At 40.3% G+C, this 27904-nt stretch overlaps 2 protein-coding genes across 3 annotated transcripts in view; one reads left to right on the top strand and one right to left on the bottom strand.

The window, feature by feature from the left end:
- Positions 1 to 27904, bottom strand: part of cenpp (centromere protein P) — a 392661-nt gene that overhangs the window by 299273 nt on the left and 65484 nt on the right. The window lies entirely within an intron of this gene.
- On the top strand, positions 147 to 27725 carry ogna (osteoglycin, paralog a). Its single transcript, XM_068052327.1, has 6 exons — positions 147 to 478; positions 9192 to 9312; positions 10553 to 10711; positions 13028 to 13230; positions 23906 to 24001; positions 27221 to 27725. The coding sequence occupies exons 1-6, from the start codon at positions 308 to 310 to the stop codon at positions 27404 to 27406; spliced, it is 936 nt and encodes a 311-aa protein (XP_067908428.1). The 5' UTR covers positions 147 to 307; the 3' UTR covers positions 27407 to 27725.

The following is a 27904-nucleotide window of genomic DNA, read 5'->3' as shown; positions in this document are numbered from 1 at the left end:
AGCACTGAAATATTTGCATGCAATAAGTTTTACAGTATGATCATGGTGAGCTTTTTATTGCCTTGTTAAGAATTTGCCTACAAGCTAGATAAACTGTGACTGCTATTCCAATTGTAATTGAAAAGGAGTTCAGGGGGTTAAGGCACATCACGCAGTCTCATTCTTCTGAAACTGCTGGCAGCAGCTGGTGAAAGCTTTAAATACCGATTTGACAGATTCTAAGTCTAGGCAGCAAGGCACAGTTCTATCTAGTATTTCAGCTTTTCAACTTTTCTCGGAACTTATTTTTCTTGGTCTTCAGTCCAAAATGAATCGTGTGTGTCCTATACTTTTTGTAGTTATATTTGGAGAACTAGTATTCACAGCACCAGCTAATAAGGAAGATGAATTTCATGTACATGATTTGAAAGTGGAATCTTTTGGTGCAGACACAACTTACGAATATGAAGATGAGCCACAAGAAATAAGACAAGCAAAGGTAATGCAACTTAAAATTCTTTAGGTTCTACAAGATTTGATTCTAACTTATAAGGAAATTCACATTTAAATTTTCAATTAGTTTAAGAAATAATACCAATAACAATGACATTAATGAATGTTATCTTGCAGTTAGAATGCAAGAAGACTTTTTATGGAATCTTGACATTACTGATAGAATACTTATAAAAGAGCGACTAACCTAAGTTTGAGTGGCATAATTAAATACTATTGCTTTAAAATTGTTTCATAATGTCATGAAATAACCAGCTGCTTGTGAGAGTGAATGATTTGAATTTTAAAAAAACTGCTTTTCAAAGAACTACACAAGGGGGGAAAAACTTGAAACCTATAAAATAGTATGTAATTATATAATTAATTTGGCAGAACAACCCTGTGAGAAAGATATGGAGGTTAGCTATTTACAATGATTGACTGATACACATGCAGATCAAATTATACCTATATTTAATGCCTTGTTCACAGTGATTGTACAAACAATCCTGAGTACCAAGAATCATTACATTCCCATTAATGTGACACTTCTATGTTCCTTTATCAAGTCCCTTGCACACAATATGGTTCTAAATTGCTCATCAGCATATATAAGCTATTGCAATAATTCATCAGACTTTACTCGAGAGGATAAAGAATCTGAGGGGATAACCTCTTCTGGACTAAAACAAAGTAAAATTATTTTTGTTTTGTTGTTTAAGTGACAATTATATCCATCCTTAACTGATTCATTAAAATGGAACATAAAGAGAAAAATATCAGAATATAACAGCATAGACAGATGATATTTAGAACCCTAGAAATGTAAATTTTTTAATGTGATTCTTTTCAAAAGATTAGAAAAGGCGGCTCCAAAAACAGAATCTCAGACAATTAGGTATTTATTTTAATATTTTATTAAACAACCTTGCCTCTGGACAATAAAGCCCAATCTAAATAAACATAGCCAATCTGCAGGTGGTGGAATAGCATTGGGCCACAAACTTGGCTTCAATATCATGTACCGAGTGAAAGACCAAAACTAGCAGGGTCCCCAGGTACCTATTAAAAATAAGCTCCTCCAGGATAGATAGCATGTCAGCAACAGCCTCAAGCAGGATTGGTGTCCTCCCAGACTATGATGCCCAATGACTGCAAGGGGAAAACCCAGTGCTGTATCACCACCTTCAGAACAAAAAGTGCGGTTCACATAATGAGACCAGTGTCAATTGGCTGAAGGATTTGATGGAGCCTCACCAAAGGCTACTCTATTGCTTTTGATTTCAGCTCTCATTTGAGACTTGCTAAATGTTATTTTCATAGGAACCTAGGAAATAGGAGCAGGCCATTTGGCCCCTTGAGCCTGCTCTGCCAATCAACTCGATCATGGCTGATCTTCTACCTCAATGCCATTTTCATGCACTGTCCCCATATCCCTGGATATTTCTAATATCTTGAAACCTATCAATTTCTGTCTTGAATATATCAATGACTAAGCCTCCACCGCCCTCTGAGGTAGAGAATTCCAAAGATTAACTACCCTCTGAGTGAAGAAATTCCTCCTCATTTCAGTGCCAAATGGCCTACTTCTTATTCTGAGACTGTCTCTCCTGGTTCTAGACATCCCAGACAGGGGAAAAACATCCTTCCTGCATCTACCGAGCCCTGTAAGAATATTGTATGCTTCAATGAGAGCACCTCTCATTCTTTTGCCAGTTCTGATGAAAGATCATCGACCTGAAACTGTAACTCTGTTTTTCTCTGCACAGATGCTGCCAGACCTGCTGAGCATTTCCAGCATTTTCGATTTTTGTTCCAGATTTCCAGCATCTGCAGTATTTTGCTTTTGTATTAGAAGCTAATATTTACATTATTAATTACTTTCAGTGCTTCAATATATTGAGCCACATCACTCCCAGTCTTCTTCACTCTTAATGAAATGACCTGTTCAAGTGGTCATAATCTAAGGGATCTAAGCCTCAGAATTACATATAATTTACAGCAAAGAAACAGGCCATTTTGCCCAACTGTCTATACCAGTGTTTATGCACCACACAAGTCTCCTCCCACCCTACTTCATCTACCCAATCAGCATATTTTAATATTCCTTTCTCCCTCATGTACTTATCTAACTACCCCTTAAATGTATCTATGCTATTCACTCAGCTACTCCATGTGGTAGCAAGTTCCACATTCTAGCCATTCTCTGCATGTAGAAGTTTCTCATGAATTCCTTTCAGGATTAATGATCTATATTGAAATTCATTTGCCATTTACATTTTGTTACGACCAAGGTGGGAGAAGTGCACTGCCTTTTCTAGTTCCACTTCTCCAGAGGATATGGGAAGAAAGCGGGAACAGGGTACTGAATTAGACGATCAGCCATGATCTTTCTTGAATGGCAGAACAGGCCCAAAGGGCCGAATGGCTTACACCTGCTCCTATTTTCTGCGTTTCCATGTAAGATGGACAAAGCAGGAGTGGAATAATTTAGAGATGGGAGCAAAAGGGATAGTCAGCAGCCCAGCTCAAATAGAGCACTGATGTTGTTAACAATCTGGTCAAGCCTGAGACAGTGTTTGGGGAGGCGAATTGAGCTTGTATTAAATTTGTCGTAGACTAATCTTTAGCTGGAGGAAATTGCAGCTTATCCAAAATTGGATGTCAAACAAGCAGTCTGACAGCACAAAGCAATGGAGAAGTGACAGAGAGGTAGGGATGGGTGCCATCAGTGTCCAAGCTGGCCTTAGAGATCCCATGTGTACAAAGGACTACTGCTGGAGCTTAATCAGCTAACTACCCTTAGCTAACAAGAAAAGGCGACTGATAAGCTTTCTACTGCCTGTTCAGCCAAGACCAACATAATCATAGAAACAACAGTAGGCCATTCAGGCCCTCAAACTTGCTCTGCCATTCAATTAGATCATCGCTGATCTGTACCTCAACTTGATCTACCCGCCTCAGCTCCATAACAAGAATCTATTGATCTTGGTCTTGGAAGCTTCAACTGTACTGGTATCTTATGGGGAAAAGAATTCCAGATTTCTACTACCCTTTGTGTGGAAAAAGTGCTTCCTGATTTTGCTCCAAAATGGCCTAGCTCTAGTTTTAAGATTATGTTCCCTTGATTTCCCCACATAAGGAAGTAGTTTCTCTGTATCTACCCTATCAAATCCTTTTAACATGCTAAAAACTCAATATTCTATACTCCAGGACATACAAGTCAAATTTACGCACTTCTCTCAGAATTGGCTTGGTGGTTATTTAGAGATGACTGGGAAGAATTCCAACTCTAGTGTTAGGTCTGCCCTCCAAGGTCCATTAATAAGCAATAATAAAAACAAGAAATGCTGGACATACTCAGCAGGGCTGGCAGCATCTGTGGAGAGCGAAGAAGAGTTAATGTTTCAGGTCAGTGACCTATTAATAAGCTATGCTGGCTTGTCAATCAACATCCTGGAAAACTAAGGATCTGCCTGAGGAGGACTGAGTTACTGAGTTTGCCATGGAATAATCCAACCTCCTATCACCAGGAATGTCTTGGAGCCAACTCTAAATGAGCAAAATACTGCGGAAGCTGGAAATCTGAAACAAAAACAGAAAATGCTGGAAACACTCAGCAGGTCTGGCAGCATCTGTGGAGAGAGAAAAACAGAGTTAACCTGGCTACAGGGTGACCAAGACAGGGAACTGAATATTCAAGGATATTTGACATTTAGGATGGACAGGAAAAAAAGAAAAGAAGGTGGTGTTGCGCTGATAGTAAGGGATGGGATCAGTACACTAGTGAGAGTGGATCTTAGATCAGAAGAACAAAATGTGGAATCTGTTTGGTGGAGCTAAGAAACAGCAAGGGGCAGCAAACATCAGTAGGAGTCGTTTATAGGCCACCAAACTGTACTGGTAGTGTGGGGCATGGTATTAATCAAGAGATTAGAGAAGCATGTAGCATGAGTAATACAGTAATTATGGATGACCTCAATCTGCATACAGACTGGGTAAACCTAATGAGCACTAATGCTGTGCAGGATGAGTTTCTGGAGTGTGTTCGGGATAGTTTTCTAGAGCAGTATGTTGAGGAACCGACTAGACAACAGGCTCTTTTAGATCTAATATTACGTAATGAGAAAGGGCTAATTAATAATCTTGTTGCAAAAGAACCTTCAGGGATGAGTGACCATAATATGATAGAATTTTACATTATGTTTGAAAGTCAGGTAGTTCAATCTGAAGCCAGGGTGTTCAATTTGAACAAAGGAAATTACGAAGGTATGAGGGGCAAATTGGCTGAGGTGGATTGGGAAAATACATTAAAAGGTGCATAGACAATAGATAGTCTTCAAAGAATTATTACATTCTTATTACATTACAGCAACTATACATTCCTTCAAGGCACAAAAACCCCAAAAGTAAAGGCAGTCAACCATGGATAACAAAGGAAGTTAACGACTGTATAAGAAAAAAAGCAAAGGCCTATAAAGTTACCACAAACAGTAGTAAACCTGAGGATTGGGAGGATTTTAGAATACAGCAAAGGAGGAGCAAGAAACCGATAAAGTAAGAATAGAATATGAATGTAAACTAGCAAAAAACATAAAATTGGACTGTCAAAGCTTCTATGGTACATAAAAAGGAAACGTTTGGCTCAGACAAATGTGGGTCCATTACAGGCAGAGTCAGGAGAATTTATAATGGGGAATAGAGAAATGGCAGAGAAACTAAATAATTACTTTGTGTTTGTCTTCACTGAGGAAGATACAAGAAATCTCCCAGAATTAGAGACCCAAGGGATTCGGGGGAAAGAGGAACTGAAGGAAATTAGTATTCGTAAGAAGGTTGTATTGGAGAAATTAATGGGGCTGAAGGTTGATAAGTCCCCCAGGACCCGATATTCTACACCCCAGAGTGTTGAAAGAGGTAGCTATAGAGATAGTGGATGCATTGGTGATCATCTTCCAAAATTCTATAGATTCTGGAATGATTCCTGCAGATTGCAAGGTAGCAAGTGTCACTCCACTATTTAAAAAGGGAGGGAGCACAAAAACAGGGAACTACAGACCTGTTAGCCTTATATCAGTAGTAGGGAAAATGCGAGAATCTATTCTGAAGGATGTGATAAATGGACACTTGGATAATAATGATCCGATTGGGCATAGTCAACATGGATTTATGAATGGGAAATCATGTTTGATGAACTTGCTGGAGTTTTGTGAGGATATTACTAACAGAATTGATAAAGGGGAGTTGGTGGACGTAGTCTGCTTGGATTTTCAGAAGGCTTTTGATAAAGTCCCCCACAGGAGGTTGGTTAACAAAATTAAAGCACATGGAAGAGCAGGTAATATCCTCCTTGGGCGGCATAGTGGTGCAGTGGTTAGCACCGCAGCCTCACAGCTCCAGTGACCCGGGTTCAGTTCTGGGTACTGCCTGCGCGGAGTTTGCAAGTTCTCCCTGTGACCGCGTGGGTTTCCGCCGGGTGCTCCGGTTTCCTCCCACAGCCAAAGACTTGCAGGTTGATAGGTAAATTGGCCATTGTAAATTGCCCCTAGTGTAGGTAGGTGGTAGGAGAATGGTGGGAATGTAGTAGGGAATATGGGATTAGTGCAGGATTAGTATAAATGGGTGGTTGTTGGTTGGCACAAACTCGGTGGCCAGAGGGCCTGTTTCAGTGCTGTATTTCTAAATAAAAAAAATATACAGGCATGGATTAAGGATTGGTCAACAGACAGAAAACAGAGTAGGAATAAATGGGTCATTCTCGCATCAGCAGCCTGTGACTCGTGGGGTACCGCAAGGATCAGTACTTGGGCCCCAGCTGTTCACAATATATATCAATGATTTGGATGTGGGGACCAAATGTAATATGTCCAAGTTCACAGATGACACAAAACTAGGTGAGAATGTATGTTGTGAGGAAGATGCAAAGTGGCTTCAAGGGGATTTGGACAAACTTAGTGAGTGGGCAAGAACGTGACAGATGGAATATAATGCAAGAGGACTTGAGTACGGCAGTAGTGAAGTCTTGCTTCAATTGGATACAACCTTGGTTAGACTGCACCTGGAGCACTGTGTCCCCTTACCTGGGAAGAATATTATTGCCATAGAGGGAGTGCAATGAAGGTTCACCAGACTTGTTTCCGGGATGGCGGGACTGTCCTATGAAGAGAGATTGGGGAAACTGGGCCTGTATTCTCTAGAGTTTCGAAGAATGCGAGGTGATCTCACTGAAACCTACAAAATACTTAAAGGGATAGACAGGGTAGATGCAGCTAAGATGTTCCTCCTGGTTGGGGAGTCTAGAACCAGGGGATACAATTTCAAAATAAGGGGGAAGCCACTTAGGACAGAGATGAGAAAAAATTTCTTTACTCAATGTTGGAAATCTTTGGAATTCTCTACCCCATAAGACTGGGGCAGCTCAGTCATTGAGTATGTTTAAAGTAGAAATTGACAGATTTCTGAACACCAATGACAAAGGGATATGGGGATAGTGTGGGAAAAAGGATTCAAGTGGATGATCAGCCATGATTGATGGGTTGAATGGCCTATTCCTACTCCTATATTACCATTTCAGATTGATGACCCTTTGTCAGAAGCCATCAGAGAGTTCTGGCAAAGGGCTATCAACCTGAAATGTTGGGCTGGATTTTATGTTGGACGGAGGGGAGCTGGCCACCAACGTAAAAGTCAGTGGTGAATCCGTCCCACATTTTACGGGTCCCCAGGCTTCAATTGTTCCGAGGCAGGACTTCCACCCACTTGAGGGAGGAAGTCCCGCCTCATTGAGCTGCCGATCAATCAGTGGGCCAGCAGCTCTTAGTCTCAGCAACACCACCGGGAACGGCGGCCACTGCTGGGACTGCAGCCCAGCTGACGGCAGATGAAGACATGGAGCCAGGATTTCAGCTAAGTTTTGGTTGCCTCGCTGGGGGTAATCGGTCAGGCCCTGGCGAGGCAAGGGTGGTCATTTGGTAGCGGGGGAGGCGTCTTGAGCCCTGGGGTGCTAAGAGGCAGCCAGCTTTTACCTGGCGGTCTTTCCCGGCTCCAGGACGCCTGCTTGCCACGCGTGAAATCCGCGTGGAGGTGCGCGATGGGCCTTTAGTGGCCATTAATTGGCAACTTAAGGGCCTTGATTGGCCTGGGGCGGGCAGGCAGCCCGCCCCCGTCCCCCCCCCCCCCCACCCTACGTAAAGTGGGGCGGAGGCAGGAGCAGGTTGGCAAGGCATTCCGCTCCATTTTACACCACCACACCCCCAAGCCACCACCACCATCCAGCTTGATGAGGAGGCATAAAATTCCAGCCATTAACTCTATTTTTCTCTCCACAAATGCTGCCAGACTTGTTGAGTATTTCCAGCATTTTCTGTTTTTACTTCTATCTTAAAGAGACTCTGCTTACTCAGAAAGGTGGAGCAGACAAGTGAAACTTGTTCGTGATGTCAATGGACACCGATGCTAAAAGAATAGCCTGCAATCACAGACCCCAAAACCACAATGGTCCACAAGATCTACCAGAATAGCAGAATTAAGATGATGTGAAACAAGTTCTGTCCATTATGAGGCTACAAGTAAGCACCTTGGGCTAGACATGTTAGCCAGAGAATGCCATTCCTGCATCCTCAGTTCCCTAGTCATGTGTAGTTCTCCCAGTGTTCTGAATGAAGAGGAATGACAAAATAAATTGATATTACTTGTGCACTCTGCAGCATGAGAGAAAAGTGATGTAGAATCACTCATTCTTCATCTTACTTGCATTACTGCAAAACATACGATGGTGTGTGCTAATCTAACATATCCAAACACTTGCAATTAATAATGTCTGTACTCTTTGTAAATTATTTGCAACAATTTGATGATTAAATTGTTTAGATTACTTGGGGTAGGTACTAAGCTTTTATTACTGGCAATTATGAACTGTTTCCACCTGTCACATTGAGAATATTGTGACCTACCACATATAGCTTTGCACTCAGAGCCTGTGACACACCGGAACCATCACAGTTACTGGATCTTTTGCACTGGCCCATTGAGTTCAGAATTTGCTTCAGAAATCTCACTAAGAAATGATAATACAGCTGAAAGAAACTATCTTCAAACTGCAGATTCTGTGGTATTGCGAGACCTGAAGTATGGAGACTATTCTTCACTATTTTGTCTCTCACCTCCAAAAGGATGAAGCAAATTACCTAGCAGTAACAGAGGAGGCTAGGTAATGTTCTTTGGTACCTTATTTGTCCCACAGTCAGCAAGGCAGCACACAGGCATTGAAATGGAGAAGTCAGAAGCAAACAGCCTCATTGAATGGACTCATAAAAGTCACTACAGTGCTGTAACCCAGTGAGATGTTTCATTTCTATCCTGTACACAAAGAAGAATGATTATAACCTGAGACAGAAACTACATGATTAGTTAGTTAATAGAAAAAAAATGAGAATGAAGGAGATAGTTATGCAGGATGACTGGCATCACAGGGTGGTAGGACACTGGCTCATACCTGTGATTACAGACTTGTTCATTTTTATAATCTCCGCTACAGTGCAATGGAAAAACACTAACCAAATGATAGGTGTACCCACAATGTCACTGGTAGGAACTTATTGTGGTGCTTAGAGTGTAATCTGCAATGTGTTAATAATGTGTTATTGGTTTAAGTGTTAATATATGGACAAAACAAAATTGCAAATTTGATCAAAATCAAATTAATGTTTTTTTCTTGAAAGCGAGAAGAAAAGACCATCCCCATGTTTGTTGATGCCAACACAAACCATGAAATAGAACACATGCGCTACATCAGGTCCCCAACAGCAGAACCAAAACCAGAATCAGACGATCCACCTATTGGTTAGTAATAACTTATGTTCTCTCTCATTACTCCATGCATAGCGGTTTCATTTAAATCGTACAATTTTTACTGCTTCCTACAAAAGGCAATGGTAGAACGTTAGATTACACTGTTTAAGCTTCCAATTAATTGCAATGGGAAATAATGAACTTAAGATACATTTCCTCACATTCCAAAAACAATGACCCATTACAATGTGGTAGAATTAGATGTTTGAATGGACATTTCTGGTGAACAACATTGCTAACTACATAACTAGTGTTGTTCGATTCTTCCTGAATGAATGTAAAATAAAATTTTCTAATTGTTGATTCGGCTGAAATTACATTTACAATTCGACTTTTAAAAAAATCAAATTCCTGCAGCTGGCTGAACAGCTTTGCATACAATTTGAATTCATCTTTCATGTACACTTTGGATTGTGTCCAGATTTGTTGTCTGATAATTAAACCCTTATTGTTCAGTCTCAGAGGTGAAATTAACATGCAAGCTGCAACAGCCCTAATCTCAAATGACCACAAAAACAAGTAACTGGACAAACACTGTGCTTTCCTAATCATCCACATTCCAATAAACCTCTCAGGTGCAATATCATGATTTCACCTACAGCTTAAGCAAAACTAGACTGGCCAAATAAGACTGTTGTGCAGATTCTGGATGTACAACTTAAAAATTAGAAAAACCTTAGCCACTGGTTCTCCCAACTAGATGCCCAATTGGGATAGTATCTTTAAAGAAGACAGTGAAGTCATAGGGAACCTGTAAATGAGATACATTATTCAAAGAATCCAGTGTGGGTATTGAATTCAAACCACAGACAAATATACAATTCCATAACCATAATCTTTTGGAAAGTGCATTTTTCTTTTGGTGTGTCAGTAATAAAAAAAAAAAATCCCTAATTCATCTTGTTTCAATCTTTCAGACTGAATTGCCCAATTTAAAAATATATACATTCCAGAAATTATTGCATTGAAAGTGTGATGGTTGTTGAAATATGGGTTGATTTCTAGGACACTGGCAATGGTAGTTACAGCAATCTTTCCTGCATTTAATTCTCCATAGACCTGAGGAAGTGACTGTGGATCAGGTCAAAATATTCAACAGCAAACACATCATCAAAGAGAATCTGGAAACAGACACAGAACTCATAGATAAAGTGTCAAAGAGGCTATTAATATGAATGATAATGTATTTGGGAAATCAAAGTCCGACTAATGGAAATTCTCTGTATTTCAGACATGCCAACTTGCCTTTTGTGTGTTTGCCTAATTGGTTCGGTATATTGTGATGAGACCAGCATTGAAGCAATTCCAATGTTGCCTAAAGAGACATCACACCTTTATGCACGGTTCAACCAGATTAAAAAGGTCACTGTAAAAGATTTTGCCGATTTCCGTGAGTACATTTTGGTATTTGCTGTAACTGCACAGTAGAGATACCAACTCCATAGGAGATTTTTTTTTTAATTAACTATTCAAGAAATTTTGCAATGTTGATGGATAAGGAAAACATAAGTGTTGAATTCTATAATAATTTTCTATTTACTATAGTTGACAACTATCATCAATCATGCAAAACAATAAGGGATCCTCATCAGATGAAAAACTAGAGGAATTTCACTGATTATTAGTGGGCTCTTAAGGTGGATTATGGCAGCATATATATTGGATACTTTAGAAATCTGGCAAATAGAAAGGAAAAGAAAATGCTCTCCTGAAGTTATGGCTTTATCTGAGATCATGGAACACTGCAGGGCTCAGGGGAAATCCACTTACAATTCCATTGATTTTCATGCAGCTTTTGGTCTGGTGCCTCAAAATAAAAAGCAGGAAGCTTTGGGAATACATGACAGGAGTTTGGATTTTTATTCAGGAAATGTGTTCCAGCTCCAAAATCCATGCACAAATAGATGGAGTGACTCACTGAACCATTATTCTTTAAAGAGTAGTGGGTAAGGTTGTTCCTGTTCTATTCAATGTCTTCATCAGTGATATGCAGGATAGTATCATAGGAGATGGTGTTAAAGTGTCTGTACTAGGCTTTCCTGTTACAACTGTGGCACTATCTTTCACAGATATGGCTAATATTGGGTTGAACAATAGGCTAACCAATGGAATATGGTAAGGAGGATTGTAAGTGAAGTGTTACATCTTTGCACGACTTAAAAGAGGATCTTATAAGCGACTGATTGGAAGTTACAAAGCATGCCGGTCCTAAATGTTCACTCCTACCAGTAGCTGGGATCCTGGTGGATGCCAACTGGACAGAGACTTTTGGAATTACATTGAGCGAGGGCCAAAATCTTGCTCAATCTTCTTCAATTTCAGCAAAGTTACAATGCATGTTAAGCTTTGCTGTTTAAGACGTATCCAATTTTCCTTCATGGTTTATCAACAGCCAGACAATTTTAAGGCTTCCTTTGATCAAAGTGCAAGCGTTCAGGTGAAAGTGGAGCAAAAGAAAACTCAAGTTACAGAAACAGAAAACTCTGATCTACACTGCACCAACAAACACTGTGGCGACAAAATAATCTGATGGTAGGCATGCCTCTTTGCAATTGCCACTCACATGTACACCTGGATTAAATACAAAATTGGCATAGGATGCCTAGGACCTCACTGGCTTGTTGTAAGCTGTCCTTCTGAAAACAGTCGCCTACCTGTCACTTAAGTGATCAGAAAACGTAGTCTTGGGAGAACAGCTACTGGAGAGCTACCTGGAGACCAAGTATGTGACCACACATCCTTAGATTCAGAAATCACTTCCTACTATAGTTGGTTTGCGGAGGGAAACAACTCCTGCTGAAGAAACACATCTGCAACCAGTGGAATAACTCTTTGCTGGGAATGCTGTGTCCATGCTTTAGTCGGGAAGATGGCAGGAATTCACTCACACATTGTGATAAACTGTGCTGTTCGCCACGCTAATTGTGAGGCGTTCCTTGTACCTGTTGTCTGCAGAGCTCAAACCCATGATGGACAATTGTCCAGTGACAAAGTAGAGATAGAATCTCCTCCTTGGGAGTTGGCAGGATAGGGCAGGGCAGGGTGTGGGGAGGAGAATCGGGGAAAGAAAATGATGATAAACAGGGTCAAATTACCTCCAAGGTGACATGTCTGTTACGAGAAGACTGAAACTAAGTGGCAAATTGCTTAAGCTGATACCAGAGCCAAATAATATTCCAGAGCACTTTTTATGATTAAACAGCCACCAAGGCTCAATTCTAGAGCGGAAGGGGAGAGAGGGGATAGGTAACTGGAAATGGGATGCTTACTATCCAGTTCTAGATAATTCAGCAAGCCAATGCCCTAATAGGTTAGGTGATTCTGGCTGAACAAGCAGTGGAAAGATGATTAATGCTCTGCACTGGTAAAGCTGTGTGCTTCTAACTGGTTAAACTCCAGCAAGACCCCTGAAAACAGTTTAGGGGTTTCTGAGCTCTGGCTGTCACCAAATTGTGCCAAAGCACTCTGGACTGAGGTAAATGAGATGTGTCCACACAGCAAGAGTGTGTATTCTCCATCTCAGTCAAACAGAAATTCTATCTGTGTTCATTTCTCAGAAGCTCAGGAAAAAAAGATAACATGCAAAAGAGAATTAGAACCAAGATATTGTGTGTGTAAGCAGCTTATTTTTAGGGTAAACATTCTTGCCAAGTAAATCATAAAACAGATAAATCATGTTACTATCTTTATTCAATCCTAATTAAAGCAACTCTGAGGAGGATCGATCTGACTGGAAATCTGATTACTGAAATAGAAGATAAAGCCTTCTCACAGCTTCCAAATCTGGAGCACTTGACACTTTCTGAAAACAAACTGCTCCGTCTGCCTGCCTTACCTCCAAAACTCAGAACTCTTGCTGCACAACACAACCGTATTAAAAGCAATGGAATCAAGCGCAATGCTTTTAAGGTAATCTTTTAATAACAAGCTTTTGGATCCACAGTTTCATTATTATATGAAAGTCAATAAAACTATTTTTAGGACAATATCTTAGAGTCATTATGCCCAGAAGGAGGCCATCTGGCCCAAACCCATGCTAGCTCTCTGGACAGCAATCCAGTCAGTCCCATTCCCCTACTCTATCCCCATAGCCCTGCAACTTTACTTCCCTCAAGTGCCCATCCAATTTCCTTTTGGAACCATTCCTCATCCCCACTTCCACCACACTCATAGGCACTGAGTCCCAGGTCATTCCCACTCTCTGCGTAATAAAGTTCTTCCTCACATTCCTCCCCTGTATCTCTTGCCCAAAACCTTAAATCTGCGTCCCCTTGTCCTTGTACCATCAGCTAATGGGAACAGCTTTCTTGTGTCTATCTGATTTAAACCTGTCATAATCTTGTACACCTTCATCAAATCTCTCCTCTATGTCCTTTGATCCAAGGAGAACAACCCCAGCTTCTCTAACCTAACCCTGTAGTTAAAATCCCTCATCTCTGGAACCATTCTGGTAAATCTCCTCTGCATCCTCTCAAGGACCCTCACATCCTTCCTAAAGTGTGGTGACCAGGACTGGATGCAATACTCTAGTTGTGGCCTAACCAGAGCTTTATAAAGGTTCAGCATAACATCGCTGCTCTTGGACTCAATGCCTCTATTTATGAAGATTGTTTCCATTTGCTTTGCTAACAACTCTTTCAATATGTCCACCTTCAAGATGCTGTGCACATGGACCCCAAGGTTCCTCTGTAGAACTGTGCCACTAGGTCTATATTGACTCTCCCTATCCCTTCTGCTAAAATGCATCACCTCACACTTGGCTGTAGTAAATTTCATCTGCCACTTGTCTGCCCATTCTGCGAGCCTATCTATGTCCTGTTGCAGTCGATAAGTATCAGCTTGTTTTGCACACCTCCAAGTTTGGTATCACTGGCAAATTTTGAAATTTTACTCTGCTTTCCAGTATCCATGTCATTTATATAAATCAAAGAAAGTAGTGACCTTTGCACTGAACCTTGGGAAACATCAATCTCTACCATCCTCCAGTCTGATGAACAACCATTTACCATGACTCGCTGTTTTTTGTCCTTGATTCAATTTTTTATGCAAGTTGACACTGACCCTCCTGTTCTATGAGACTCAATTTTGTTAACCATCCTTTTTTGTGGTACTTTATCAAATGCTTTCATAAAATTCATATAAACAACATCCATTGCATTCCCTTCATCAACCTTCTCTGTTACTTCATCAGATTAGTCAAGCACCATGTGCCTTTTAACAAATCCATGCTCACTATCCTTAATTAACTCAAACCTCTCCAATGCCTGTGGATTTTCTTTCCATGATTATTTCTCAAACCTTGATGACCAACCTGGAGTTACGAGGAATGTCCTTGCAACCTTGCTTGAAAAAGGATGTTGCATGTTCCACTCTTCAATCCTCTGGCACCTTCCCCATATCTAGGGAAGATTCTAAGATTACAGCAAGACCTTCCACTATCTTCACTTCCACTTTAGCAACTTGAGATGCAAGCCATCCAAACCAAGCAACTTATCAACTCAAGCACAGCCAGCCTTTCCACTACATCCTGCCTATCAATTTTCACCCCATCCATTATCCCCTCTCATCCCATTGAAGTTAGCCCTCTTCCAATTTAAAAGTGCGACTTTAGATTGTTTCTTGCTCTTCTCCATTATTAATCTAAACCTTATAATACAATGATCACTTACCAAAGTGTTCCACCACAGACACAAATTCCACTTGGCCCACCTCATCTCCTAGCACCAGATCCAGCTTGTTAGATCAAGAATATACTGGTCAAGTTCTTCTGAGTACATTTCAGAAATTACCCCCCTCCTTTGCCGTTAATGTTATCCCAATGCATCCAAAAGCAAAATACTACAGATGCTGGAAATCTGAAACAAAAACAGAAAATGTTGGAAATAGTCAGCAGGGTCAGGCAGCATCAGTGGAGAGAAAAACAGAGTTAACGTTTCAGGTCTGTGATCTTTCATCAGAACTGTCAAAAGTTAGAAACAGAATAGGTTTTGAGCATGTGAAAGGGGGGAGGGGGAAGAAGAACAAAAGGGAAGGTCTGACAATACAGATTAAATGACAAAAAGTTTCATCATATAAAGCTAAAGGGAGTGGTAATGGAACTAGTAAAAGGAACAAAAGATGTGTCTGGATACAGTGTGAATGGCAGGATAGCAGCCGTCCAAACACAAAGTAAAGGAATCAAGAAAGAAACAAGGGGGGGGGGCAATAAATGAACCAACAAAAAAAAAAAAGGAAAAAATGGGGGCAGAGGTTATGATCTAAAATTAACAAGTTCAATGTTGAGTCTGGAAGAGTGTAAACTGCCAAGTCAAAAGATGAGGTGCAGTTTCTCAAGCTTGTCTTGAGCTTCATTTGAGCAATACAGCAGGCCAAGAAAAGAAAAGAAAGGTCAGACAAGCTCAGGGTTGCACTTGCGAACTGAACGGAGATGCTCACAAAGCAGTCACCCAGTCTGCATTTCGTCTCCCCAATGTCGAAGGGACTACATTGTCAGCAGCGAACACAGTGTACTAAATTGAAACAAGTACAAGTAAATTGCTGTTTCACTATGTTTGCAGCCTACAGGGCAGGTGTTGCATCTCCTGCACTTGAATGGAAAGGTGCCTTAGAAAAAAGGGAGGTGTTGAGGGTCACCGAGGAGTGGACCAGGGCATCACGGAGGGAATACTGAAAGGGGAGGGGAAGACATGTCTGATGGTGGCATCATGCTGGATGTGGCGAAAATGGCAGAGAATGATCCATTGAATACGGAGGCTGATGGGGTGGAGGTGAGAACAAGGGGAACCCCATCGTGGTTCTGGGAGGGGGGTGAAGGGGTGAGAGCAGAAGTATGTGAAATAGATCAGACATGGTTGTGGACCCTGTCAACCACGATGGGGAGGAATCCTCGGTTGAGGAAAAATGAAGACATATTGGAAACGCTTGTATGGAAGGTTGCACCATCTCAACAGATGCGCCGGAGACAGAGAAACTGGGAGAATGGAATAGAGGCCTTGCAGGAAGTAGGGTGTGAGGAAGTGTCTTCCAGGTAACTTTGGGAGTCCATGGGCTTATAGTGAATATTGGTAGATAGCCTACCCCAGAAATGGAGACAGAGAAGCCAAAGAAGGGAAGAATCGGAGATGGACCATATGAAGGTGAGAGATGAGTGGAAATTGGAAACAAAGTCAATGAAATCTTTCAGTTCAGTGCAAGAGCAGGAAATGATACCAATACAGTCATCAATGTACTGGAAGAAGTGGGTGAGGGAGGGGGCCCGAGTAGGACTGGAACAAGGAATATTCCACATATCCCACAAAAAGGCTGGCATAGCAAGAACCTATGCAGATACCCATAGCAACACCTTTTATTTGGAGGAAGTGAGCAGAGTTGAAAGAAAAGTTGTTCAATGTGAGAACACAGTGGCGGCGCAGTGGTTAGCACCGCAGCCTCACAGCTCCAGGGACCCGGGTTCGATTCTGGGTACTGCCTGTGCGGAGTTTGCAAGTTCTCCCTGTGTCTGCGTGGGTTTTCGCCGGGTGCTCCGGTTTCCTCCCACATCCAAAGACTTGCAGGTGATAGGTAAATTGGCCGTTGTAAATTGCCCCTAGTGTAGGGAGGTGTTAGGGAATATGGGATTACTGTAGGGTTAGTATAAATGGGTGGTTGTTGGTCGGCACAGACTCGGTGGGCCGAAGGGCCTGTTTCAGTGCTGTATCTCTAAATAAGAACAAGTTAAACCAGGCAGAGGAGGGTAGTGGTGGATGGGGGCTGGTTGAATCACCATTCAAGGAATAAGTGGAGGATTCTCAGACCATCTTGGTGAGGGATGGAGGTGTAGAGGGATTGAACATCCATGGTGAATAGGAGACAGTGAATGCCAGGAAACTGGAAGCTGTTGAAGTGACGGCGGGCATCAGAAGAGTCACGGGTGTAGGTGTGAAAAGGCTGAACAAGGGGATGAAAAAATAGCGCAAGATAAGAAATCAATTCAGTGGTGCAGGAACAAGCTGAAACAATGGGTCTACCAGGGCAGTCCTGTTTGTGGATTTTGAAGAGGAGGAGGAAGCAGGCTGTAGTGACTTGCGGAACTATGAGGTTGAAGGCCAAGGAGAGGAGATCTCCAGAGGAGATGAGGTCTACGACAGTCCTGTATACAATGGCCTGATGTTCAGAAGCAGGGTCATGGTCCAGAGGGGGGTAGGAGGAAGTGTCAGAGTTGGCATTCGGCCTCTGCTAGGTAGAGGTCGCAACGCCAGTCAACAACAGCACCACCTTTGTCAGCAGGTTTGATGACAATGTTAGGGTTAGACCTGAGAGAACGGAGTGCTGCAGGTTCAGACGGAGGTAGGTTAGAGCGAGTGAGGAGAGCAGAGAAATGGAGATGGCCAGTATCACATCGGTAGTTCCCAGTGAAAAGATTGAGGGAGGCTAAGAGGCCAGAGGGGTCCAGGTGGTGGGAGAATAATGGAAACAAGTAAAAAGGTTTGTTGAGCGGTGGGAGGTAGGGGGGCAGGGAATGACTCCTGACCAAAGAAGTGGGCGCAGAGGAGGTGGCAATGGAAGATCTGAGCGTTATGCCAAGCTCAAAATTCATTGAGGTAGGGGTGTAAAGGGATGAAACTGAGGCTTTTGCTGAGGATAGATTGCTCAGAGTCAGAGAGGGGAAGGCCAGAGGGCATCGTGAATACACAGCAAGCAGCAAGGTTCGAAGAAGAGATGACTCCTTGCCGCTCTTAACTGTGGGTCTCCGGTACTATTCTCTCTCAGGCTCCCTCTGACTCACTGACGCTGCTTCTAACCGTGGGTGTCTGGCACTCTTCTATTTCAGGCTCGCTTATCTTTTTAAGTTCCTTGGGTTCCTTTCCCTGTTGTTGGATCTTCACTGACAACACACCTTCCCCAGCTGTGAGGTGGGACAGAAAATCTGCTTCCAGGTCCAACTGATCTCTGAAATAAGCCACTATGAAGTATGCAAACACCCTAGGATGACACTCTCTCCAATTTCCCCTCCCTCTCTGTGGAAAATGAATACCTGGTTCACCCTCTGAATAGAAACAAAGTCAGGAGCTTATCACATGAAAAATTGCAGGAACCAATGTTCTATCATTCTGGAGTAAGTGTTACTAGACTCCAATGCATTGTGCTACCCTCATTTTTGCAATTATTTAAATTTATACAGTGCATATGCCATGACAGTATAAATGCCCGAGCATCAAAGGCCACCTGCAACATACAAATCAAAGCATCACATTTTTGGTCATCGCTTGTGTGACGATATGAATAATGCATACCTATTAATAAAATGTTCCATTTCTAATGGAGAAAACAGAATGTCGACTTTCACAGTCAGTTTGTTAATGAACTAATCAAAATTTGTCAATTTTCCTCAGTCACAGAAATGTTCAAAATAAGGTATTAAAATAAAATTTAAAAATCTTCAAAAAAAAGATCATTCATAATAGCATGATTAAATTTATGCGCTGAAAGGTATGTGACTTTTAATACCTTCAATTAAGTTTTTTGCTTGCAAGCCTTTACCCTCTCCCAAAGGTCTGGGCTTGAAACTTAAATTTTTGCTCAGTGCAATTACTCCATAAATTGAAGGTAGCTCTTACAGTCTAGAAAGCAAGCTAGAGAATAAATTTCAAAAGCTTTATTGAGGTAGTTTATGTTGAGTGTTTTCAAAAAAGAAAATCAGATGGTGTGTGTGTGAAAGAGAATATCTGAGCGAAGGGAGAAGTAGAAAAAATACAGATGCTACTGATTACATACCTGTTGTAGCTTCAGTTTCTCTTTGAATGTGTAACTATTGACATATTAAATCTTACATTTGTGCACACTTCCCATCAACATTTTGCATTACAGGTTCTTACTTCCATGTAGATAATGGCAAGTGCCTTTGTAAGCTTGCCACACTATAACTGCATCCCTCACCTTCTTGCCCGGTGGAAATATAAACAAGAAGATAAAGTATATGGCTTAAAAATGGGGTCTGAATTATGTCTGCCTGCCTTGGTCCAATTATTTCCACTCTGTAATCCCACATCACCTGAAAATTACACATGGTTGTGATACCACTTCTGCAACAACACGGGAGATTGACTAGTACAGTCCCCACTGCTTATAACAGGTTAGTGTTAATGCATTAGCTGGCAGTTCACTCACTATAAACGTTGGAGGTGCATTGTCTTTTTAGAGAGAATGGGAACAGAGATGGAAACAAATGACAATTCTGTGCACAGGATTATAGTCAACTAAATTTAATATGGAAAGAGATCACTAGATGGTTTATAGGAGGGATTTTAGTTCAGAACAGGTGACTATTAATGAGAGAGATCGCAGGCTCAAAACAGACATGGACACAGAACGATCCATGGAGGGATTTAAATCCAAATATGATAACTTATATGAAAAACTTATTTAACTGCGCAAAAGAGCTGGCACAGTTAACATGTTGTAAGCTACGTCTTTGTAATTGGTTCCTAGGGTATTGGCAAATGATTAGCGTTATTTGTCCTTTACGTGCACCTGCCTATGATATCTACATCTACAACATATTAAAAATTTTACATCTGCACTACTTAACTTCCCGTTGCCACATTTTGGTAAAAATGTTGGAAGTCAAGGGGTTGAATACAGACTCGAGGCTAACACTTAACTGTGTCATCAGCTGAACAAAGACTTGAAGGCACCAGTATGACACTTCCTGTGCCAATCAAAAATCAACATGGTCCTGAATACCATGCATCAGAATCATTGTAGGTGAGCAGTGGCAAACATATACCCAAATAGTTGTTTGCTGACCCATCTCTAAAATACAAATAGTCTTAATCCATCATTTCATTCAGTTTACAAATAGATCAGCAAGGATAGGGTTCTGTATAATAAAAGCAAAATACTGCAGATGCTGGAAATCTGAAATAAAAACAAGAAATGGTGGAAATACTCAGCAGGTCTGGCAGCATCTGTGGAGAGAGAAGCAGAGTTAATGTTTCAGGTCAGTGACCCGTCAACAGAACTATATGTATTGCACTGCTGGCTTCTCATGAGCACAATGAGTCATAAGACTGCAGTTAATGTGGCCAATCATAATCTGTGCACAATGCCATACCCTACATGAATCTCAGGAGTTTTTACTCAATAAACATTCAACAAGAATGCGACTATCAGTACAGAATACTACAGGTAGATTCCTTTTTCTAGGGAGTTCATACACTGGAGTTTAAAAAAGGAAAACTGGAAATCTTGGTCATGCTTACTGATATCTTGGATTCCTGCAAATAGCAATGCATAGGCATAATAAAGTTCATGCAAGTGCCAGAATTATACTGGCACATATAAGGATCCTGAAGCATTTTTTCAGGAATGTAAAATAAATCAGTTGGTTGGGGAAGGGGTTAGGGCATTACAATGCAAACCCCACAGTACATTTCCTTTCTGCACAACTTCACTCTTTAAAAACTTACCATGGATGATCGAGAAGGGGAATGGTATCATAGTGTTATGTTACTAGACTAGTTATCCAGAGACCTGGAATAATGATCAAGAGACACGAATTCAAATCCCACCACAGCAGCTGGGAAATTTCAATTCAATTAATCAAATAAATCTGGAATAAGCAGCATCAGTAATAGTGACCATAAAACGACCAAATTGTCAAAAAAAACCCATCTAGTTCACTAATGTCCTTTAAGGAAGGAAATCTACTGTTCTTTTCCAGTATGGTCTATGTGTGACTCCAGGCCCACAAAAATGACTCTTACCTGCTATTTGAAATGGCCTAGCAAGCCACTCAATTGCGTTCAATATGGACAACAAGTGCCAGCCTTCCCAGCAACGCCATATTCCATGTATGAATAAAAATAAAATCACCAGTGTAGGAAGGATTATGTTGCAGGTATTCTTAGCCTGGTCCTATTTTCCCTGAGCATTTTGGCATACTATACATAACACACAATTCTAATCTACATGGTTGACAGCATGATTTTCCACAGTTCCTTTCACTGGTTTCTGTTGCATGAATATACAATGGGACACTCAACTGTTTTTCAAAGATTCACTATTTGCAGGAATTGGTACGCAAGCTGGATGAATGGTTTCTCTGCCAGCCTGCTGGGACTTCAGTAGCATAAGATCTCCATGTGCCATTAACACACAGGACTCTGCAGAGTCAGCAACATCCAGGGCTATTCTGGCAACCTGGTCCTCGGTACTTTCTTCACATCTACTGTCGCCTGCGCAGATGCACTTGATGGCTTAAATATGTTATCATGAGAGCTGAACAACCAATTCTGACAATTACTCGCAACCACCAACATGATCAACAGAGTTGGGCGTATCTAAGTGGTTTGTTACTCCCTGGTTCAAGGAGGCAGTGGCATAGTGGTAATGTCACTGAACTAGTAATCCAGAGGCCGAGGCTAATGTCATGGAGACACGGGTTCAAATCCCACCAAGGCAGCTGGTGGAAGTTAAATTCAATTAATTAATAAAAATAAAAATCTGGAATTGAAAACTAGTCTTGGTAATGGTGCCATGAAGCTATCATCGATTGTTGTAAAAACCCATCTGGTTCACTCATGTTCTTTAAGGAAGGAAATATGATGTCCTTACCTGGTCTGGTCTACATGTGACTCCAGACCCACAATGTGGTTGACTCTTAACTGCCCTCTGAAATGGCTAGCTGTCAAGAGCAATTAGGGATGGGCAACAAATGCTAGCCTTGCCACTGATGCCCACACCCATGAAAAGAATAAAAAAATAAATTTTCCATGCAAGTTGAAACCTAAATAGAATTTAGCTTGAAGTATGGACATGAGGCGTGAAGGCCAAGCCGGCAGAACTCAAGAGCATTTAATAGAGATGCTTTAACTGTGCCTATGACCCAAGTCACTGAAGTCTCCACTGTTGATGCCACTTTTCTTGCGATATAAGCCATATCAATTGCATTCCTTTTAGCATCCTCTCTGCTATTTCTTTAAATAATTCTATTAGGTGCATCAATTTGCTCTTTTATAAATCCAGGCTCAGTTCACTTAGTGCTTAGTATTTTCAACCTGTACTATAGATTCTAGTACATTACCATCAATTAAAGCAAGACTAACTAATCCAAATTTCCTAGCATATCTAATTTACACTTTTGCCAATCTCTAGGCCTCCATGGCAAAATAAAAACAGACAACTCCTGAAACCACACTTAAGCTGCAGAATTGAAGTATTTTAACATTTTCACAAAATAGTCATTACTATTATTGGTATTTTCATTGAAGTCACTATTTGGCCAAACACAAAAGCATTTGGTCCAAATATATTTCCTACAAATCAGTTAAAAAAAAAGGACGTAGCTTTCTCAGAATGACTGCTGCAAAATTCAAAGAAATCTGGGGAAAAAAGCAAAATAACTTATATGAAAACATTGTTAACGCAGCTAGGGTGCCAACAGTGCACACTTGAGCAGCAATATGCACAACCAGAAAGTTACAGAATGCAGGTTCAATCAACAGTCTGATGGACTCTCAACCCAAGCAGTGTTATTGCTAAGAATAACCAAGTAGACACCGTGTCTCTCCGAAAGCAAAGGCAGTAGGTAGGAGCAATCTTATTCCTGCAAATTTTCTAGCAGCCAGCAAAGAACAGCATTATGAATACATTGACAATCAATCTTCATTCATTCCAGCCTCTCAAACTCAGAAGGTTCTGGAGAACCAGCAAGACAAGAAAGGATGTAGGATGATGGGATATATTCCTCAGTGAACAACAAATGTTGCTGAAAAGAAATAGAATGACCTGTAGAGTGCTTAGGTGGAGAACAGGAGATGGTTAAATGGCACAAGTGATATTTACAAACATTCATGGCTGTAGTGTTATTTTTAATCCCATTCCTCTTTCCATTGTTTTTTTTTATGCTGTTCATTTGTAGTATCTTCCAACTCTGAGGTTGGGGCTATACCTGAAATGTCAACTTTTGTTCTCTTCACAGATGCGGCTTGACAAGATGACTGTTTCAGGCATTTCCCCATTCTGTTTTGGATTTGCAGTATCTGCAGTATTTTGCTTTTTGTTCCTGAAAAGTTCTGAAAACACCAATATTAGAAAATTCTTTTTTCATACCACCTCTTACGTACATCAGAACGATTACACACTCCAACTCCCTTCATTAAACACTAAAGGAATGCAGTGGGTACGATTCCCAGATCTCTTTAATAGACGACCAGAAAATCTCATCCCTGTAATGTATCCCTTAGTGCTTTGTTATAGGAACAGGAGAGACAGTGAGGGATAGAGGTGGAAAGAGGGTAGATTGTCTGGGCAAATCTCAACTCATTCTACAAAAATGACACATAAAACCAAGATTTATTGTAGGATTACATAAAGTACACAAAACCTGGAAACTTGAGAGTCCATATAGAACCACATTGTAACCCAACAACTATAAAACCAGTAATAGGTTAAGAGTTTTAAATGCAGCTTGGATAATTTCTAAGGTTATGTAATGCGATTAGTATCATTACAGTATAATTTGGGTACAGAAAATAAGCATTTGACTTCGCAGTTTGCAAACACGTAGAAAACAAAACTGACAAGAACATTGATTTTGTTACAGAACTTGGCTACACTTGAATTCCTCTACCTGGGATTCAATCGGCTGGACAAAGTACCTGCCAACCTGCCTGACACCATCCGTGTACTTCATTTACAGGTCAGTTGTACAATAAATATTTAAATTGAAGGAAAATCTTTTCATCAATGCTGCTATCCCTATGGATGTTTTTATTTTGTGAAATTTAATCCCAAATATGAAACAACTGAAGGAAAAATGAAAAAGAGAATCTGTGAAATTCCAGCTTCAGCTTCCTTACTCCTCCATCCAATCTCCATAATTGTTTTCTCACTGCTCATTTTACCGTAGTCAAAGAAATCTTCTGGGTGGAGGGGCTGTCTTGGTCTCCCTGGAATGTGAAACTGATCTACATTCACCACAAGAAATACCATAATAATGCTAATTTTATGAATTGCATAATTATAAAACAACTTTATCCACAAATTTTGTATTTTTAGTAGTACTATACCCTCCAGATTGTCTAAGCATAGCCACTAGCCTCCATGTACCTCCGAATTCCACATAGCCTCTTTTAGTTGATAGCAAACAAAATTCATTCTGCACAAAGCCCATCGCCACTGTGAACTGTGCCATGAAGGGAGTTGACAGAATACTATTTGTTGAAAGGAATGACAAGATTGTCAGCATTTCTTCTCCAAAGAATGTGATTTTCTCTTAGCTGCAGCAGTTCACACTTCACTGTAGATTATGCCAGTGTTTTGTGAAAGCATGATGCACCTTACCTACAGAACAATAGCTGTTTTGCCAACCTATAGATAATCACTGACATTTAAAAAAAGAGAAATCTATTGCTCACAACTTTCCTAGCTTATGTCCATCCTAAAAACTAAGAGGCCTGCAACATAATTTTTACATAATTACTATTCACCAGTTTTTAGTGTCTCCACATAGAGCACACTGAGGAGATTTCAGTCATTATTTTCCCCTTTGGGGCGATCAGCAGTGGAAAGCTGCCTGCCTGTTAATGAATCAGCCCGATTTGAAATATTCCATTTGGCACCCAGCGGTACTTTTGTTTGCACTTGCAAGTTTGCCAATGGATGGTAAAAGAGAAGAGATTGTTGCCAGTCAGGTGCACTGCAAAATTACATCTAAACATTCATATGTAATAAATAAAAATGGAATCTATGTATCTTTAAAAATACATGGAACTATATGAAATCTAAATGTCTTAAATAAGTTTTTTCAAATAATATGGAATTATGTATATTAGATATATTTTATACATTTTATATTTTATTTAGATATAAACAAAATTATAAATCTATATAATTTTAACATTTGATATAAATATTTCCAGTTACATTATCAAAGTATGAAATTGTAAATATATATCTTTGAACAGAAAGATATTCTAAATATATAAGTTTTGAATTTTACATTTTAAATAACAGTTTCGTAAAAATAAGTAAATATACATGTTTGCAATGGATGTCAGGACAGTGGTACAGACCAAGACCAAGGATTGGCCCACGTCAAGGTTTTGAGATTTTAGTGGGCTCTGTTTGGAGCTCCAATCATGGAGTAAGTGGGTAGTAATGTCTTCAAAAATGGCTGAGCTTGTTGCAGGGGAGGAAGCTCCAGACTGAGACACAGAATGAGGCCATGCCACAAGAAAGTATCACTGATTGTTTAGAACAGTGGCTTAGGTTACATATGGAGACTGAAGCTGGACCTCAGGTTCAGATCGGGCATGGCCAGACATGGGAGGGACTGACAAATTTTGAGTGGGCAATGAAGAGACAACTTTAGGATAGCTTGAGGCTCAGACTGTAACCAGAAATTGTTACAAGTCAAAGCCCCCAATCAAAATATATGATTCTGATTGCAGTGGGAGCAACGCACTGTCAATTCAGTCCCTTCTAAAGGGCAATTAGGGATGGGCAATAAATGCTGGCCTAGCTAGCGATGCCCACATCCCACGAATGAATAAATAAAAGTCCCGTCACTCCACAGATCGCCTAACATATCACTTTAAACTTTCCAAATTAAAGAAATCCGCAGCCGAATTGAACCACCTATTAATCCCCGAATGAGGCGAACCTAACCAGGTATCTTTAGATCAACTTTTTATTAGAGAAAACCAAATTCTTAAACACTACTAAGATATAAACAACATTTAAAAAAAAAGTAGTAACCGAGTTCTTGCAGATATATGCTCCTGCCGAAATGGAATCTTTCCAAGGTTGCTTGAAGTCTTCACAGTTGTCCGATGGGGGAAAAAAGGTTCTTCAACAGTAGGACAGTCAGTAGCTTTGTTCAGCAGTTGAAGTGTTGCTCTTCTTCTCCAGCGATGAACACAGCAATTACAGTTCAGTAGTTAAAGTAACTGGTTATTTTCTTTTAAGAGATTAATCTGGCTTGAAGCTTCTTTAAAATTTTGAGGGAGTATAATAAATAGGATTTAAGTAGAGGGAGAGCTCTCCTATTTCCTTCAGTATATGCTAGCAGCTGTCTGTGTGTGTGTCTGTCAAAAGCCAGCTTTTCAGCTAGTTTCAAAAATTAATCGCAACTTTGTATATTTAACCTCAGTCTCTGAGTGGCTGTGTCCAAGGCAACCAGGATACACTAGCTGAAATTGGTTGGTTCCCTCTCTTGGTAGGGTTCCATCCAAAGGTAACCAGAATGCACCTGCTCAATAACTTCTGAGGCTGGCTTGTTCTTATGCAGTACTGATCCTTTGCTGACTTAAAGACATACCGCATATTTAAATAAAAAATATCATGACAGTACAGAGATGCAGAATGTGGTAAAAGCTGCAGATCAAAATTGGGCTTCTGGTAGAGTCTGTGTTGAATCAGACTAGAATCAGGAAAGGTGGAAGTTGGTTACAGAATCAGGCCAGGAGCACAAGGATGGTGTCTGATTAAACATACCAACATTGTTTTATGGTGGTTAGATCTGATTGGTCTCGTTTGTGGATATTATTAAATGGCTTGTAAAGAATAATCAGCAAAGCTGTGAGGAGTCTGCAATTATTCAAATTTAAGAGATTCATAATTTTGTATTTAATTAAAGATATTATCCAGGATGCAGTGTCTGCAATTGGAATCAACATAAAACTATGCCAAAGCAGTTACCTCGACACTGGAGAAGGACTGAAAGCAACTGCCCATCTGTGTAGTACTGTCTATTTAAATAGTTCGTGATTTTAACTAATGGCAAAAGGTGTCTCTCAAAGAGAGCTATGGAATTTGGTATTTGTCAAGGATCAAGCAATTGGTGTGATTACGGAAGTACTAAGACACCTCAAATGACAAATTTAACATTTATTGTAACCCTTTTTCCATCTTCCAGCATAATAATATAACTTCTATTACGGATAGTACATTCTGCAAGCCCCAAGATTCCAGTTATATCCGTCGACGTCTGACTGAGATCCGGCTCGAAGAAAATCCTATCAATTTGGCAGAATATCCAAACAGTTACATCTGCTTGTCAAGCTTGCCCATTGGAAGACCATATTTTGGGAGAGTATATTAATCCAAAAACAGTTAAGCCCCCAATCAGAAACTAATAAGTGGCTATGAAAGAACATTGCATTCTGAAGTATATTCTCATTCATTGTTATATAATAGTACCTATGAGCGCTATTATTATACTTGCATCATACCAACATCTTTATATTTGACAACATATTGCTTTATCTCAACAAAACTTTATTGCCAAGTAATACCACTTGTTTTATTTCATACCAGAGAAACACGATTAATTTGTTGCAAAAGCAGCTTCAGACATATTACACAACTGTATGTTCCGATCTATGTTTATTTTCACTTGATTAAAGTTGCACATATTACCCTTTGATTTTCAATATAGTATTTTGTTGAACTAGATTTGACTCAATCGATATTACAATGTTATTTACTGTGCTTCTCAACATAATTGCACAGCAACGCAGCAGCATACCACTTATAAACATGAGCTTTACTTACACGATTCCAGTTCAAAGATAACTGCCTTCATGAAAGTAATATTTTT

This window comes from Heterodontus francisci, chromosome 19 (assembly GCF_036365525.1).
Source record: "Heterodontus francisci isolate sHetFra1 chromosome 19, sHetFra1.hap1, whole genome shotgun sequence".
In the NCBI taxonomy this organism is placed as follows: Eukaryota; Metazoa; Chordata; class Chondrichthyes; order Heterodontiformes; family Heterodontidae; genus Heterodontus; species Heterodontus francisci.
Note: the sequence above shows the minus strand (reverse complement) of the source record. Positions and strands in the feature narration are given on the sequence as shown.

What these genes read in the sequence shown, in the direction of transcription:
- ogna (XM_068052327.1), top strand. Translation starts at nt 308, where the DNA reads ATGAATCGTGTGTGTCCTATACTTTTTGTAGTTATATTTGGAGAACTA. An exon ending in AAAAGATTTTGCCGATTTCC is followed by an intron (nt 10,712 to 13,027) that starts GTGAGTACATTT and finishes TCCTAATTAAAG; the next exon opens with CAACTCTGAGGAGGATCGAT. An exon ending in TCAAGCGCAATGCTTTTAAG is followed by an intron (nt 13,231 to 23,905) that starts GTAATCTTTTAA and finishes ATTTTGTTACAG; the next exon opens with AACTTGGCTACACTTGAATT.